This window comes from Camellia sinensis, chromosome 10 (genome assembly GCF_055761805.1).
Source record: "Camellia sinensis isolate YWXY chromosome 10, ASM5576180v1, whole genome shotgun sequence".
Taxonomy (NCBI): Eukaryota; Viridiplantae; Streptophyta; class Magnoliopsida; order Ericales; family Theaceae; genus Camellia; species Camellia sinensis.
Genome location: NC_138970.1, coordinates 105,037,279 through 105,056,284, shown reverse-complemented (window position 1 = coordinate 105,056,284; position 19,006 = coordinate 105,037,279). Strand labels below are relative to the sequence as shown.

At 40.1% G+C, this 19,006-nt stretch overlaps 1 protein-coding gene across 1 annotated transcript; it reads right to left on the bottom strand.

Moving 5' to 3' along the window:
- Positions 1 to 2,043: 2,043 nt before the first annotated feature.
- LOC114271104 (transcription repressor OFP13) lies at positions 2,044 to 2,897 on the bottom strand. Its single transcript, XM_028212710.2, has one exon. It carries the CDS (start codon positions 2,800 to 2,802, stop codon positions 2,044 to 2,046), a length of 759 nt encoding a protein of 252 aa, XP_028068511.2. The 5' UTR covers positions 2,803 to 2,897.
- Between the last annotated feature and the right edge of the window lie 16,109 nt (positions 2,898 to 19,006).

Sequence of the window (19,006 nt, the reverse complement as noted above, 5' to 3'; positions counted from 1 at the left end):
TTTTCAGTGTGAGGTGGAAGAGTTGAGAGGCTGAATGTGTTGTTACTCAATGCATCTGTCCTTACAGAAGGGTTGATTGATAGCTTAAGGTGGAATGCAGATTCGTTAGGTTCTTTCACTGTTGTCTCAGCCTATAAATGGTGTCTACTATCTTTTGAAACCAATAACAGAATTGTTGAGTTCATTTGGAAGAATATATTCTCTCCTAAAGCTCATTTGTTTGGGTGGCTAGCTTGGAAATGAAGGATTAAGTCATCTAGCTATCTTCAAAGAATTGGTGTCCTCAGTGGTTCAGCAAATGTAAATTGTATTTTATGTAATGCTGATGTGGAGAGTGTCAATCATGTGCTGTTGTTTTGCCCTTTTGTCTAGAAAATTTGGTCCAATATTATCAGTTGATGGGGCTTAAATTGGGCAATGCCTGGGTTTGTGAGTAGTCTTTTTCATTGGTGGGTTGGTGCTAAGCTCAAAAAGTAAGAGAAGTTGATTTGGAAAGCAATCCCTCTAGCTATGCTCTAGTCTATTTGGAAACAAATAAGTGATAGCATTTTTAATGGAGCACAGTTGGATTTTGAAGGGTTGTGTGATTCTATCAAGCTTAGGATTGCAATGTAGGTCAAAACCTCAAGCCTCTCCTTGAAGTACTCAGTGAGTGATAGTATTTATAATTTATAACAAGTTAAACTCTGCATATAGAGTGTTAGTTGAGTTGTTGTTGAGCTACTGTTAGGTGTGGCTGCTGCTGTGTATGGCTACTGTTGTTTGTTCCTTTATCTTGTTATGTTGTTTGTTGTGTGACTACCTCATGTCCCTCCTTCAAGTACTTGAGTGTCATTATGTATAAGCTACAACAAGTTAAACTCTACATATAGGGTGTTAGTTGAGTTGTTGTTGAGCTGCTGTTGGGTGTGGCTGCTACTGGTTTGAATTTTGGGTGTGTTCTGTTGCTGTGTGTTGCGACTGCTGTTTGTTCCTTTATCTTGTTATGCTATTTGTTGTGTGACTACCTCATGTCCCTCCTTCAAGTACTTGAGTGTCATTATGTATAAGCTACAACAAGTTAAACTCTGCATATAGGGTGTGGCTATTGCTGCTTTGAATATTGGGTGTGGCTTGTTGGTTGTGTAGCACTGCTGCTTTGTTCCTCTGTTTTGTTCAGCTAGTATTGGTTCCTTACTAATATTGTGCTTTGTTCCTATATTTCTTTCTTTCTTCTTTCCTCTTTATTGATATAATTTCATATGAAATGTATGTTTTCTTCATCAATAACGATTTTGTTTTGTTGATCAAAAATAAAATATATTTTTAGGCATAAAATTATAAACTTCATCAATTTAGTAAGTTAAGTTCAACCAACTCAATGATCATTTTTTATTAAAAATCCTAACGGTTTTATCAATTAGACTAAATTGATACAAAATATAAAATTAAGAATCAAAATTGAATCAATTTCAAATGTAAAAATCAAAATGACACAAACAAGAACTAGTAAAGTCTTGTTTGGAAACAAGCTATTTTAGTAATTTTTTGACTTTTTACGAAAAGATATGCAGAAAAGTAGAGAGAGTGATGTGACAACTTATAGTGCCTCGTTTGAAAATAAGCTTTTTTAATAAATTTTTGACTTTTTAGCTAAAATATAATATAAAAAAACCAGTATGTTTGAGTTGACTTTTTGAATTTTTACGAAAAAATGTGCAAAAAGTAGAGAGAAAATGGAATCTTTGACTTTTTGGTATAGGTTGTTAGCTTTTTGATTTTTTTAGTAATTTTTTAACTTTTTGACTAAAAAAATCACTTGCCAAACGAGATCTGAGTTTTTTACTTTTTAGCTAAAAAAGTTACTCCCAAACTAGGCCTAAGTTTAAACTTAGGCATCCATTGTATTTTTTTATAGATTATAGTGTGAAATATTTTGTGTTCTTTAACACTAGTTGTATATTGAAACAACACACAGAGAGAGAATGAAGAGAGAGCCAGAATGAAGTTTCACATTCATTTCTCAAACTAGTAGTGTACGTACATTCATAATTTGGCAAATAATCAGGCATCTGAAGAGGATGAACTATAAGCTACTGTTTTTTCAATCTTATTCTCGATTTCTAATAAAGATAAACAAGGACTAGAAGAAGTGGAAGAAGAAAATGATAGAGGAGAGGTAAGAGAGTGAGCAGTGGTAGTACTGGAAGAAGATTGCTCATGATTAAAAGAAGAAGATGAACATGAACATGAACATGATGATGAAGAAGCAAAAGCAAGACCAAGCAACAAATCAACAAACGCTCCAACTATATACCCATGATTGTCCTTTCCATTGACCCTCAAGTAACAGCTCAAGAGCTCTTCAAGGCATTCCCAATCCTTCAACCCATGAGCCTCCACCATTTCCTCCATTGACCTCTTGAAGTCCATGTAAGGCTCCTTCGAATCCATTGCCATAACCACAGTACTCTCTTTGAATGGAAACCCATTTGTCTTCGCCTCCTCTAGTATCGAACTCGTCTCTCCCGGCTCGAAAAACAGCCTCCCTGGCTTCTCTGCCGACCTTAACCCTCGTATCACCGTCTCTATCGACTCCCCACCACTGGCCTCCTCCAACTCGAGCCAGAAGCTTCCCGACTCTGAGGTGGTGGTGAACCATGACTCCGTCGGCATGTCCATGGCAGCAGAGTTGGTTGTCTTGAATACTTTGCTGCCGGCTCGGAAAGAGAGGGTTTTAGGGTTTCCACAAGACAGCCATGGCCATGAAGCTGTTGCTTCTGTGGTCTTGAAGCGAAATGGAAGCTTCATTTTCTTCACCATTTTTTTTTTTTTTTTGAGAAATATGGATTGAATGTTATATTGCTTCTTCTATTCTTTTGGATTGTGAATGTGAGTTGTTATTGAGGCATTAATGGACAGTCAGAAGCTGAGGAGGAGATTCTGAAGGAGTGGTGGTGAGAGAGAGAGAGAAGGTGGATCAAAAAGAGGGGACTGGTGGGATCTTTCTTATGTATATTCATACACATATATTGATATATACATATATGTGTGTATGTATGTGCCTATTTATTATTTAGAAGGCCATAGAAGTAAATGTAGGTTGGTAGAGCCAATTGAATATAACAGTACTTTGTCAAGCAGTCACTTTACCTTTCAAGTTTTTGAAATGAGTAACGTTACATACAAATTTTTGTGTATTTTTTATTTTTTATTTTTTTATCTAATAGTGTTACTGTGATGATTTCATTTTCAACCAAAACCTTCTTGATTATATCTCATAATTTCAAAAATATTACTTATGTATAATTTTGGATGAATTTTCTCTATAAATTTTATCTTTATTTCTTAAAAAAATTTGTCAACTTAATTTTCATAAAGAAAAATTTCATCAAGAATGAAAAGTAATGGTTTCCACGTATAAATTAAAGTGATGCATTGTTGTCTTAAAAATAATAAGACCACAATACGTCATCTTGTTATGAACAAAAACATAATATGAAAATGGATGAATTATATCGATAGTCTCTACATTTTATCCCTCATGTCACTTTGTTCTCTCACTACAACAAAAATATACTTTAGTGACACTACATTAGTGGCATATTTTTAGAAAATGCCACAAAAATTGATATTTAGTGGCACATTTTTAAAAATGTCACAAAACGACAAACATAAAAGGCTCTAGTGACATTTCAATGAACAAGTGTCACAAAACTACAACAAAAACATACTTTAGTGGCACTACACTAGTGGCATATTTTTAGAAAATGCCACAAAAATGATATTTAGTGGCACGTTTTTGAAAAACCACAAAACGACAAACATAAAAGGCTCTAGTGACATTTCAATGAACAAGTGTCACAACACTATAACAAAAACATATTTTAGTGACACCATACTAGTGGCATGTTCTTAAAAAATGTCACAAAAAGAATATTTGGTGGCATTTTTTAGAAAAATGTCATAGAGCCACAAACATACAAGGCTCTAATGGCATTTCAATTTAAAAAAGTCACTTCACTACAACAAAAATGTCACTACAATAAATTTACACTTTAGTGACACTACACTAGTAGCATGTTTTTAGAAAATGCCACAAAAATAAAAATTGGCATTAAATGTTTTAGAAAAATGCCACAGAACCACAAAACATATAAGGCTCTAGTTGAAATGTCACATCTTCGGCGACCAAATCCGATTTTGGTCGACAAAAGTTAAGTTTTTTAGCAACTAAAAAATAATTAGTAGCCAAAAGTATAGAATTTTTTAGTTGCCAAAAGTGGTCTTTTTTTTATTTTGGTAGTAAATAGTTTATTTTACATAAATTATGTTCAATAAAATAATTATGTTTATACATATACTTTTATATTAATATGGATGTATGTACTACATAAATAATATATGTTGCATATATAATCATGTGGTGCTATAGAGGTGTAGTGGAAAGAGTGTGGTGTATAAGGTTTATGGTGCGGAAGGTTGGCGGTACGAGTCTCCGCAAGAGCGGATCAAATTGTTCTACAACGAATTATCGTCATGAATGACACTTAATAGCGTCACGAATAGTGCCTACCATGACATTAAAGTGTCACTGAAAAGTTTTAGTCTTGATGGTGTAATGACACTTACAAGTGTCACTAACTCTTTTTTTAATGGCGCTTGATAGTGCCACAAATAATATCTACCATGACATTAAAATGTCATTGAAAGTTTTCAGTCATGATGGTACAGTGGCACTTGCAAGTATCTACTGTGGCACTCTTATCTACCGTGGCACCGATAGAAGTGACACTTGTTCAAAATGCCACAAGACCAAAAAATGTCATTAGAATAATAGTTTTGTGGCACTTTCAAATGTCACTAAAGTAAGAAAATGTTGTAGTGTCTACACTTTTTATTAACTTAATTTTGACTCTTGATTTTAGATTGTGTCAATTTGGTCCACTTAATAACGCAGTTATTATTTTTCATGGAAAACTATAACTAAATTGGTTGAACTTAACTTACTAAGTTGAACAAATTTATAATTTTGCGTTGAAAAGTTTGACATATGTCACTTAAGTGCATATTTTTCATTAAAAAATACTAACAATTGTACGCAATTGGAATTGAGTCAAAATCAAATTTAAAATCAAAATCGAACTAATTAAAATTATAAAGACCGAAATGACATAAAATCAAAATACAAGAACGTAATTTGTCCTATGAAAATTTTTGTCAATATAACAATAGTCTTAAGCATTGTTCCACATGTGTCTTAATAACTAAAAGAAAAATTTATAAATTTTTCTTTGTTTTTTATGAGAATAACATGACAATTGCGTTTTTCGTTTTAATTCAACAGTGTCATTATGTACAAATTTTTTTATTTTTTTATTTTTTTTGTTTATATCAGCCATTATGTACAAATTTTTATATAGTTTTTTTTTTTGTTTGTTAGCGTCATTTTAACAGGAAACAACTTGCCTTTTCTAATAAAAATTTGTTATATGTATATATATACATTTTAGCCACTAAGTTTATTATATTCATATTTGCACACTTTTTAATAGAGTGTTGCTATTTATACATGTCTTTTTATTTTGCACATTCTATTTCTTTGTTCTCTAACTTTCAAAATTGCTCCTTACTTATATTTCTTCGGACCCCTACCGTCTTCTCACTTTACCCTCTTTCTTTGCACCCTTATCATTTTTCCCTCCCCTTCTTTGACAGCACCCCCTCTCCTGCTACCGTCACCTTCTCCGGTGACACATTCCACCATCGCTCACACCTCAACCCCTCTCCACCATCTCCTTCACACCTCTTCGCCACCGAAGTAGTATCTCTAGTGGCTCTTCTAAACCCTCTATTCGCAACCTCTGCCTCCCTTTGCAAACTATCCATATTTGGTTTTGCAATCTATGGTTGAAACACTACCATTTGTTTGATGGTATATGTCCGAACTACTACCATTTGTTTAGTGGTCCTAATTGCCCAAATCTGGTTTAGTAGTTTATGACCGAACCACCACTATTTGTTCGGTGATATATGTTCAAACTAACACCGTTTGTGTGGCACTAGTTTTCCAAACAAGGCGTAAAACTTTTAGGTATGGTTTGGGAAGTGGGTTGGCTTTTTGACTTTTTTGACTATTTTAGCCTAGGGCTAAAAAGCCTGATTTTGGAAGGACTTTTGGCTTTTTTGGCTTTTTTGACTTTTTTGTGAGATAAAAAATGTAATGATAATTGGTTAGATGTGTTGTTTCGTCTTATTAGATTAAAAAGCCTATTTTGCTTTTTGTGGTTATTTTAGCGCAAAAATCCCCCAAACCCTTTTCCCAAACCATGCCTTAATCTCTCTCTATTTGTATCCATTTCGTTGTCAATCTCTCTTCGTTCCAGTCTAAGGTCGTAAGGGATGGGTGATGCGATTGCAATGGTCGGGGTTGCTATGGTGGACATCACAACGGTGAGAATTGTCAATCGGAATGAATAAGGTGAGCATTGTATTGGTGATGGGGTTGCCAAAAAATGAAAACAGTATTATTGTGGAAAGAGAGGCTGCAAGATGGAGAGAACTCTACAACATATAAGAGTTTTAGAAATTAAATTTTTTGGTCTCGAAAAGTGAATTTTGTTGCAAAAGACATTTAGGGACCAATTTCTATTGTCGTGAAGGTAGTCGCTAAATAATTGTCCCGAAAAGTCAAAAAATAAGGACTTTAATGACAAAATCTTAAAAATTTCACTAATACATACGCTTTTAAGAACAAAATAATTTAGTGTCAAAATGGTTTATTTTTTTAGAAAAATAATTTGGTGCCAAAAAGATAATAATTTATTACTAATGTCTAATTTTCGTTGCTAAAAATATAATAACGACACTTTTCTAGACAAAAATATTTAGTTCGTAAAAAATAATTTTGTCTCTAAATTTTGGTCACTAAAACCTTAATTTTTTGTAGTGGAACAATGGAGGTCGTCGGATGGTGTCATTAGGAGCTATTAAATAATACCCAAATTCATGTTCTTCAAAGTCCAAAATTAATCAAGACATGGGTTCCGATCAAAACTTAATTAAGTGACGCTTTGAGGTAAAATAAAATTTTAGACAGGTTTTTCCGAACTGTTCGTTAACTTTGAAACTTAAAACCCATTCTACGCAATTCGAAAAATTCCAAAACCCAGATATCAACTACTATATCTTATGTTTCAATTCCAATTGGTTACTGTACATGTCCTCGAACGCCCCGGGAGGGAATCCCCTCCCGTTTTGTTCATTGGGCTCACTACAGTTCAGGACTCAAAGTCACGGTCCTGTATCTAATCTCACAGAGTGCAATGCAAGACCGATGAATCATCAAAGAGTCCAAATCTGGCAAATCGTTTTTGAAAATAGATTTTTTGAAAGAAGTGCCAAACATGGACTGCTTTGCCAGATACAGAGTCGTCATCTAAATATTTTATTTTGGAAAATTTAGGAAACCCTGACTCGTTGCCTAAGGCCACGTGTCCGTCATCACCAAAGTTGCCTCGGCTCGGGAACTTGGGTACGATTGGGGAAGGTCACTTCGTGAGCACCCCCGCTCGCCCGATCAAAGATCGGCCTCTACTAACCATGATATCTAGTTTTGAAAACATTATGCGTTCTTATTCTGGTTATTAGCCTAGATTTACTATGTGATGCGCACAACATACAAGTATAGACTAGGTCGCCTGAATTGGAACAAAACATTTCATGTTTGTTTATTTGAAAATGGTTTGATGGTGCTACCCGCAAGTACGCTAAGACGCGGATTTGCCACCCTCGGGTGGGCTTAGAAAACATGATTTTGCCACTATCTAGTGGGCTTAAAACTCACAATTAATGAATTGTTCCAGTTCAAATAACCCAACCTTCACCCACAGGCATTCAGGCAGTTATATCACATAAGCACATAGCCTCATGGTAAGCATGCTGTCATGGCAGTCACTCACACGCATGCAACGATGCTAAAGCATAAAACTTACAGAGTACTCCAAGCCAAAACAGAAGCTATGTTAGAAATCCATGCATGATCCTAACTATACAAAAATCCCTAATGTAACACATGCGAAAATGCAACTATAATAGGCTCGGCTATTCTAAACATGGCATATGATGATGCTACAGCTAACAAGTATTCAACTCGGAATCGAAATACAAATGCAGTTAGTATGATGCGCCGAGCCCGGTGCATGCAATACAGATGAATGAATGCAAACATGTTATCATACTGTATGCTAATTGAAACATGCCCTAATCAAACCATCATAAGTAGGTAAATAAAAGGGAGAAAGACGTGGGGTTGGAAGACATACATCACACGCACGCACGCTTATTACAGTTGTGCCCTCGCTCGGAGGGTCCGAATAAATAATATACAGTCTGAATAAATAGTACAGTCCGAATAAAGACATAAATCCTAATTAATTAACAGATTAATCTAGGAAAGCATATAAATTAGCACGCAAATCCACGGACTGCCTCAGCTCTTATTCCGAATGATGAATGATGTATGCTTGAGTTGCCTTGCGCGGAAATCCATTGCGATGCCCCGGTTTGCCTCTGTTTGCAATTTTTCTCGAAATATTGTGCAAAGCTCCAGAAGGCCACTGATTTCTGATTTACTGCAACAGAGAGCAACAAAGGGACATGGCAAAGTATTTTCACATATGTATGCATGACTACTCTTCGGGGAGTGTAGTCCTCGATTCTCGTGCCGCCAATCACGCATCTCGATGCATGATGGCCGAGGAGTCGAATTGCACGAATCGATGTGAAATGAATACACATGAAAACACAACAAGACCTAAACTCCATCATGGGTAATCCGGAGTGTCAGTGATCGGGAATTGAGACACGTTCCGTCACTCGGAGTACGAAACGTCCCTCGTTTCCCGTGTTCGGGCTAACTCCTATCCCAAAGACAATGCGAATGAGATGGCATACACAATGCGACTAACATACAACCTAGCATACACAATGCTATGAAATGGCATACACAATGCACGACGCAACATGACATACACAATGTTCTAACATACAACCTAGCATACGCAATGCTATGAAATGGCATACACAATGCATAGTGGACTTACACCAACATGAGTGGACCTCAGCCACACTCACATCAGTGGCCATTAGATGAAAATGAGACGACCAAAATGCGTGCACACATGCACTCATACCGAGGATCGAACCTAAGGCATCAAATGCCACTCTACCAAAGCATGGTAAGGGATGAAAGATGGCATACAAACATATAATTTGCAGCACTAAAACATGATGCTAAATGATCCCGAAACATGGAAATATGGCACCCGATGCATGGAATAAGCCTTGAAACTCAAAACTAGGCGCATGTATTGAACTACAAGTATACAAAGCAAGCATTATTTGATCATGAAGTCAAAAGATAGAGCCAAGGCAGTCTCAAAACATGCACATTTCTAGTTTAGAACATGGCCAAAAGATGCTAACATGATGGACTAAAATAGCATGCAACATTGGCTAGCAAGCATGGTTTACATGGCATGTATATGAATCAAATGAGAAATCATCAAACCAGCCAAAAATAGTGAATAAAACATGCCAAAATATGCCCAAATAATAACTGAAATGCAGCCAATGCATGCAAAAATGAGGGGTTTCTTTGGAAGGCCATTCAAGGGGTTGTTAAGCACATACAAGATAGACACTTAGCATGGCAAAAACCAACTCTGGAAATGGATTATGACAGCCCTAAAACTCACCAAATAGGCCCTAAAATCAGTCTAGGAAACTTGCAAAGAAAGGCCCCTTTGAAAGGCCTTGGATGGGATTGCTCTACACATGCATTATAGACATAAAATATGGCCAAAAGGGCCTTGGACAGCGCCAAGGCAGACCTTAAAACTCATAGAATGAGGCCTGAAACAAGACTTTGATGCATGCAAAATAGGGTCCCTTTGGAAGGCCCAAAACACCCCCAAACATGACAAGGAGAAAGGGGGTCACCCCCCTCTAATTTTGGCCCTCAAGAATGCAACAAAGCCACTGAAAATTCACTGGATTTCAGTGGCCAAGAGGCCAAACCATGGCCAATGCAAGTGCTCTAATGCATAGCCTTAATCATGAAGAGATGAAGCATGCATAGAGGGAAGATGACCCCAAACAGAAAAATGCCCTTAATAAAACTTGAAGAGGGGCTCAAAATAATAACTTTTCCAGTTTATGAAAAATCTCGAAAATGTTCACAAGTAAGCCTAAAATATGATGCAAAAATAGCCCTAAAAGAGAGATAGAGGATAAGGGGAAGTAGATGACCTCAAACAGCAAAGTGCCCTTAAAAAAACATGAAGAGGAGCCCAAAATAAGACTATTTTCAGTTTACACCAAGGCCCTAAAATGCTTGGAAATGGAGCTAAGGTATAGAGCAAAATAATGCAAAAATGGGGAAAATGAGGACTTACCCTTGTAGCACAGCAATGCAGCCAACCCTGGACCGAGAAAGTGAGCTTTGAACCTCTGAAAATGAGTTCCAAGGTGCTGGAATGGATGGTGGAGGTGTTAGGCTTAGAGGTGTAGTGTAAATGGCAAAGAAAATTAAGGTTTGGAGCTTTGGAGAAGAAGGCTATGGAGGGTGGAGTGCATGTGCCTTGGCCAAATTTTTCTAACCCTTAGATATGAAGAGGAGGGCCTCTCTTATAGAGAAGAGAGGCCAAAGCTTCTTTTGGAAGCTTCAAAGATCCTCCATACGTGTATGGAGGATGCACCAAATGGTCCCCAGCTGGCACAGCTAGATTACACTCAAAGAGAGCAAAAAGCAAGAAGCAGGCCGGCCAGTTCAAGTGGCCGGCCGGCCACTCCCCCTGGTCGGCCGACTAGGGGTCAAAAGGTTCAAGCCCCAAATCTGGTCTTCCATGAATCCCTTGAAGTTAGCTTTCCAATGCCACAAACCTTGCATTAAAATTCCTCCTGTGCAAAAAGTTATGCCTGTTTTGGTGAAGCCGCGCAGATTCGGTCCAACCGGGCTTCAACCAACCATATCTCTCCCACCCGGACTTGGTTTTAATATATTCTTGAGTGTGAAATGAAGCCCCGGAAGTCTCCTTTCCAATGGTAATAACCTAACATCTAAATTCCTCCTGTGAAAAGAGTTATGCCCGTTTCGGTGAAACCGCACAGTTTTTGGTCCTCCCGGATTCATGCTGAACCACTTTGGACCACCTGATTTTTCTGGTCTGCCATCTGATTTTCTGGTTGGCCATGTGGCTGCATTGAATCCCCAAAATTTATCTTTCCAATGGCGCCAACCTCGCATCAAAATTCCTCCTGTGTAAAGAGTTATGCCCGTTTCGGTGGTGTCGCGCAATTTCGGTCCTACCCGAATTCATGCCGAACCTCTCCCAAACTAGTTTTCGTTTCTCTTCTCCTCTTTTATTCAACTCCAAACCCCTAGACATGGTGTTTTGAAAGAGTTTTCAAAATTTCATCTCTCTTTCATTCATTTTCACTTTGTCCTTGCTCGGTTTACCGAAAAGCACAACATTTGACAAAATGTGAGCCTTGGAACATCGTAAAAACTTTATTTCAAAAACGTTTTGAAAGAGAGGGTTTTAAGGTCTAAAATCTTTTTATTAATATTGTTTTGGTCCAAAAAGGGGTATGAAGTTGAGATTTGACTCTCCTCTTGCCGAAGAAATCGACCCTTTGCACTGCACAACTTCCAAAACCATCAGTCGTGTCCAAGTCTTAAAAGCGGTCAAAAATGGGGTGTCTACAGTTGCCCCTCTTTGACAGAACTCGGAAGTCAAGAAGTGACGGGAGTGAGTGTTAAAGCCCAGAGATGACCCATTTTTGACAAGGCCGAAGACTTGGACAAACAAACAAAATATAGATAAATAAATGGTTGTGCCCGCAGGCTGCCTACGTATCCCTTTGCAAGGAATCAAACCAGCGTAGTTTAGGGGCAGGATGCAAAATGATATGCAGGAAGATTTTGATAATTGGACTTATACGCTACGCGAAGCCGGTTTGAAAATTGGACTTGTACGCTACGCGAAGCCGGTTTTGAAACTTGGACTTATACGCTATGCGAAGCCAGTTTGAAAATTCAGGATTTATGCAATGCACTGTAATGACTAAAATGCAATGTGATAGCTAGGAAAAGGGAGGTACCTTACAGGGGCAATTGGCAATGACTTACCTCGGCAATGTCCTACCTCACGCTGATGTGGGAATCTTCCTCTTCTTCTTAATTGAACCACAGGTACTACTTTTCTCCTTGACTATGGTTGCAGCTTTCCCTATTCTCTAACAGGGTGACAGACTAGGTTGGTTCAGTATCCAGAATTGAGGCGCATACATATGCTATCTCAATCTATGGGGCTGCCATACAGATTTCAAGCCGAGGATATACCTCTGGGTATTTAAACCAGACTTTAATCTCGGAAATTCCGAACCTTTGCGTTCTAGGCATAAGCCATTCGAACTCTAGTTTCCACCGTCTCAGTTGGTCTCCTAGGAACTCACCGCAAACACAAGCAGGTGGCTATACCAGACCACCGGAAGTCGTTCGGGCACGACAAACACCAAAGGAATTGCACCTTTAGAGAATTTAAGGTCTCCTAGACCAAAGGGTGCACAAGACAGTGCGATGCAGAGTGAATGTACAAAACAGTGTTAAGAAGATGCACAAAATAGTGCGATGCAGATAAGGTGTACAAAACAGTACGAGCATGGTGAATGCACAAAACAGTGCAATACATATAAGGTGCGCAAGATAGCGCGATGCAATGCACTAACAAGTGCAGGTAAGGTGCGCAAGACAGTGCGAGTAGGGCGAATGCACAAAATAGTGCGATGCAGATAAGGTGCGCAAGATAGCGCGATACAATGCACTAACAAGTGCAAGTAAGGTACGCAAGATAGCGCGAATGATACAATGCAATGCACAAAACAGTGCGATGCGCAAGAAAGCGCGGAAGTAAATTGCACAAAACAATGCGATGCGCAAGAAAGCGCGAAAGTAAATTGCACAAAACAGTGCGATACGCTAAACAACGCGAGTGATTACAAATGCGAAAGTGCACAAGACAGTGCGATGCGCAAAATAGCGCGAACCTGAACCTGTACAAAACAGCGCGATGCACAAAATACCGCGAATGATTTGAAATGCACTAAACAGTGCGATACGCTAAACAGCGCGATTGTTTTGAAATGCACAAAACAGTGCGATACGCTAAACAGCGCGATTGATTTGAAATGCACAAAACAGTGCGATACGCTAAACAGCGCGATTGATTTGAAATGCACAAAACAGTGCGATACGCTAAAGAGCGCGATTGATTTGAAATGCGCAAAACAGTGCGATACGCTAAACAGCGCGATTGATTTGAAATGCACTAAACAATGCGATACGCTAAACAGCGCGATTGATTTGAAATGCACAAAACAGTGTGATACGCTAAACAGCGCGATTGATTTGAAATGCACAAAATAGTGCGATACGCTAAACAGCGCGATTGATTCGAAATGCACAAAACAGTGCGAGTGGAGATACAACCACAAGATGCACAAGACAGTGCAAGTAAGATACAAAGTGTAAGTGCACAAGACAGTGCAAGTAAGATACAAAGTGTAAGTGCACAAGACAGTGCGATAAAATGCATCTTCTATGCAAGTATGGGGGCATTTTCCATGTATGAAATAGGAGCATATTCTATGCAATATTGAAAGCAAGCATATTCTATGTAAAATTGAAAGCAAGCATATTCTATGCATGAATCATAACGATGCGCGGCACGCATGCAACAGAAGTATATATAGAAGTTGACATTCTATGCAATAGAGGAGCATCAAATATGTACTCTGGTGCCTCCGATTTACCTCTCGGAGGACTTGGCAACACGCTCAGCTCAAAAGGGGACACCTTGTCTATATTGGCGAGAGATAACATCTGCTGCTGCTTTAATTGCCATTCTGACTTGAAGCAGGCTTACACTTGGGGTTGAGATACACTCATACTCTAAAGAAAACGACGAGGCCTGAGAAGGTGCACTTGGAATGTAGTCTCGGAATTGCCGAAGTTGAAACATGCTAAGATGCTCCAAATTTTCCCTCTTTTCTTTTGCTTTGCAGTCTGGAACCTATACAGCTTCAGATAGGTCCTTGTTCTACTATTTTCACATGACCCGGGTTGAACCCTGCGATTTTTATGAAAGAACAAATCTTGTTTTGCACAAATGTGGAGAATGGCACAGCACTCTGAGCACAAAATGATTCATTTTTGAAATTAAGAATGAGTTCTCGACCGGGTATTGAGCCTATGACTGAACACAGCGCACTACGACTCAACAACGGAAAACAAAAGGTAAACAACCTAAACACATCGAGTAACACTCGAAACGACTCAAAACAAAAATCAAGATAAAACAAAAAGACACGACACTCAGACATGCACAGGGAGCCTATTTCTCTAGGTATTGTTTCCCACCCTCTCTTATTTGTGATTCTCACATCACTCGGCCCTCAGGCTCGGCTTTTCTCACAAAATCCTTTTCCTCACTTTTTCTTTCAGCGCACATCTCTCTATTCTTTAATCTCTCATTTTTTTTCTCCCTCCCCTGGGTGGTTGATGGATAAACAAGAAGTTGCGAGCTCTTGCCTCTAGCATTCTACTAGATTCTCTTTCTTCTGCGCATAGCTAGTGAATTCCTCCCACAGAGGAATTGCGCTACAACTGGGTGTGTAGCAAATTTGCATCTGACATCGGTTGACGATGCTCTGTTGGGGAATTTGGGCGTGATTAGATCTGTCCAGATGAGGGAGTGGAATATCTTGCCCCATTCCAGTTCGTGCTTCGCACTTGGCTTGGTACCTCATTGCTTGGAGGATGTGAGAGCTTTCAACCCTTTTGCGGTTAGCTTCCGCTGTGTCCTTTCTGGCGAATACAGTGTCCTTTCCGGCAAGTAGAGTGCCCTTTCCGGCAAGTAGAGTGCCCTTTCTGGAAAGTATGTTGACAATGGGGGAAAAGACAGAACACCTGACTCAAATGTGCCCCTAGTTCATCATTTTGACCATTTTTTGTTTTTGGCTTCTGCTAAAACAATTTTAACCAAAATGAGGGTTAGATTAACATGTTTGTTCGATTTTTGATTTGAAATCATGCAAGTCAGGTTATGAGCACTAAAAGTTTTCCTTTTTTGGATCCAAGAAAAAGGTATAGTTTTAGAAAAAGATGGGATAATTTTTGAGAAAATTAGTCAACCTCAGTAAAAATTTTCAAAAACTATTTTTGCAAATGGTCACTGCTCAACAAGCACGGAACCTACTCTTGAGATGCACAACCTCAGATCCATAACAATGGCAAACTGCTCCTCATCTGAAGGACACTGCATGGCAACGGAAAGTTGCCCCTTGTTTGAATAGCACCGCAGCACATTGTATGGCAACAGAAAGTTGCCCCTTGTTTGAACGGCACCGCAGCGCATTGTAGTCAGTCCTTAGAGCGACGAACACAACCAGACTCTCGGATACAGAAGATGATCAGAACCATCACATGGACATAGTCGAATTTGAAGTGTTTTGTGGCTGGACTTCAGAATGAAGTTGCCTATGTATCCCAAAGATGGGAATCAAGCCTTACGTAGTTCGGGCTTAAGGTACACTCGGGTATTAACCTCTCCTTTTGCGCTCTAACTTTTGCCAAGGCCGCCCTTCCGGGTTTTCAACCTTGCGAGCTCTGTTTTTCTTTTCTTTCCAATTTTTTATTTCTTTTCTTTTCTTCTTTTTTTCAATTCAATATTTTTTGCATTTTCTTCATTTTTATTTTTTTTTGCATTTTTTCTTTTTTTTGTTCTTTTCCTTCTTTTCTTGCTCTAATTTTTGCCTGGGTCGCCCTTCCGGGTTTTCGGCCCAGCGAGCCTCTCAAGGGTAAAAGTGTAGCTTTTGTCCATATGGAATGGTTTGAGATCTCAAAGCCATTTGAATCCAGGAGAATGGCTGTTGTTCGCTGATGATGTAGGAGTCCATCCAATGGGGGGCTGAATTTGCCCCTAGTGTTGTGGATAGGAACTTGGTTGTCCTTCACCAATACTTTCTTCTTTTCTCCCTTCTGGGATTTGGCATTCTCGCTGATCTTCATCTTTGACTCTTCGAGCACATTTGAAATTCTTTTGCCTCTAGTTCGAGGGGTGCTCCTGATCTAGCTTCGCAAGCTTCTTGATCTGACTTTGTCGCCGCTACTTCACGGGCTGCTTTTGATCCGGCCACACAGGCCTTACATTGTAGTTGACCGTTGAACATTCTAAATCCAAGTTCAAGTTTTGAAATCAAGAGGGGTGGAGTCTCGAGGCTGAGAGCGATCCTAGGCTGCACAATCTCAAGAGCGATTCCACACAGGTCTTCGCAGGACCGCGCAAAACATTTTTTTGGAATGTTTTAAGAAAGTGACCAGTCGCTCGCGCTGAAGACAGTGTAGAACCAATCTAGATCAAGCCAGGATCCTTTCCAGTACTCACACTAACAAGTATGATTTCATTCATTAAGGGCTTAGCATGCCTCTCTTTCTCTCAATTGATCAAATTTTTGCAAAACCCGAGGAATTCCTTCCTCTTCGCTTTCACCGCAGTGTTCAAAAAAGTTTTGAAAAACTTAGGTCAATGCAATAATTTCAAGGCACAAGAGAGCATGTGGAATGCACTGCCGTTTCATTCAAATCCCGGCACAACTAGCACACGGCAGAAGCAAACACAAGAGTGCGAAATTACTGCTGTTTCATTTCAGATCTGTTGGCATAACTGGCTCCAAGGCAGAAACAGACTCAAAAGAAAACGAAAAGACAAACACAAAACAAGCAAGTGATGTCCGAGGTAACACCCTCAAAATCACCCGACTCCAACAAAACAGGACTGACTCGATACAACAAGACAGACCCAAAACAAAAAGACTGACTCTATACAAAACAACAAGGCTGACTCAATACCCAAGTTAGAAAGCACAAAAACTGGTGTTTGCATATTGCTCAGAACAGTGCGTGTTATTCCCACGTCTGGAGTTAATCGAGCGCCACCCGCAGCTGGTTCATCCCCCGATCACATCACATTATCCCCCAAATTCACCGATCTAGTGCCGATAAACTTTGCAGAGCTTGGCGGGAGGACAACCCCGTTGTCAAACAGATCCTGTACTTCGTGGCAAAGACGAAAACAGTTGTCGGTAGTATGGCCAGTTTGCTGATGGTACGCGTAGTACTGGTTAACATCATGTGTAGCCAGAAGAGGGTTCGGGAGAGGCCGAGGCTCAAGGGGTTTAAGATGGCCTTGTCCAACAAGGATTTGGAGAGCTTTGGACAAAGGCATATAGAGGGCATGGAAGACCCTCCGACCTCGGGGTTGGTACTTCAAGGTTTGTGGATTTTTGCTGGGCGCACCAGAAAAGAGATGGGCAGGTGCTGGCCTGGCTTGCTGATCTCTTCCGAGTGGAGGATTAGAGCTAACAGGATCGTCTCTGGTATGACGGCCCTTCTCCCGGTTTTCCCTTTGATTCAGACTGCCCCCAACTTGAGTAGCGAAAGTGTCATCCACAGCCTTTTCAACAACTGCAATCACTTGCTGTTTGTTCAGTCCTTCGGCTTTCAAAGCCTCAATAGCCTACATGAGGTGTTCATGGGGATCAATGTCTACCCCTACCTTGTTCTTACCACTGGCCTCCACTTTATTAAAGGATCGGGTCGCTATATCCGAGCGGAGCCCAATTGTTGTCGACACACCAACACCCAGATCTGAGATGGCTTCAGGTTGGCCCTTTTCAGTTGCAGCTTGCTCCAAGATTAAGGAGCCTTTTGGATTGAAACTTCTAGCCTGTGATGTGGTCGATGATGGAGCCAAAATTCCAAAGGCTAAGTCTGCCACAGTTCTCTGAAGATCTTCGATCATTCTCATCAACTCAGAAGTGGTGGGCTTACAGGTTTGAGATGATTGGGGTTCAGATGCACCCATCATGCATAAGTCCATGCTTTCTGGGATAAACACCTCAGACTTGGGTAGATGGACTGGGGTGATGTATATGCTGGGGTCGTAAGGGACGGCCAGTGTATGGATTAGATTGAGATGTGGATGAGGTACTTGGTCATTGGGGTCTAAAGGTGGGGCTATTGTCCGGTTGTCGATGAGATTTTGGACCTCGTGACGAAGGCGGTAGCAACGATCGGTGCCATGACCGCGCTGCTGATGGTACACACAATACTTGGAGGGGTTATGTCTGGCTGGGAGTGGGTCAGGCAGAGGTTGAGGATCGAGGGGTTTGAGATACCCTCTTTCCATCAAGACTTTTAGTGCGCTAGTTAGGCTCATATAGAGAGGGGTGAAAGTTCTGCCCTGAGCTCGGGCTGGGCTGGCGGTTTGTAGGCTTGGATTGGCAAAAGGGTTGGCTGTGGCGATTGTATTGATTTCTGCGGGTTTGGGAATAGCGCTACTACCAGCATTGGCACTCCCTAAACTCACCCTCCTTGTCGCTTCACTTGTTCTGGGAATGATCCCACTGTTGAACGCATTCTCGATCTGAACCCCCAGTTCATGCAAACTTTTGAAAGTGAATAGCAGAGCGACTATCAACTTTTGCAACATATCATGCTCGAGGTTTCGCACCATCATCTGCACTTGATCCCTCTCAGAAGGGCGACGATCTGTCATTTGTGCTGCCTTTGCTCTCCACCTCGCAACGAATTCCACAAAAGGCTCTGTTGGGTTCTGGTGAGTTGCTTCAAGCTCTTGGATAGTCATTTCAACTTGGGTATTGTAGGAATACTGATCGACAAAGGCCTCAGCCAGTTCTTCCCAGTTTTGCTTCACTGTATCCTCCAATTTGGCATACCAAGTGGCTGCTACACCCAACAAGGTTCTTCCATACAGAGAGAGTTTCTGTGGCTTAGTCAAACCTATCGGCTTCAGGATATCCAAGAAAAGCCGGATATGTACCATAGGATCTCCAGACCCATCGAAACGGTCAATATGTGGCATTTTGAATCTGTCTGGGAGCC

Excerpts from the sequence above, each read along its gene's own strand:
- LOC114271104 (XM_028212710.2), bottom strand. The coding sequence starts at position 2,802 with ATGGTGAAGAAAATGAAGCTTCCATTTCGCTTCAAGACCACAGAAGCA.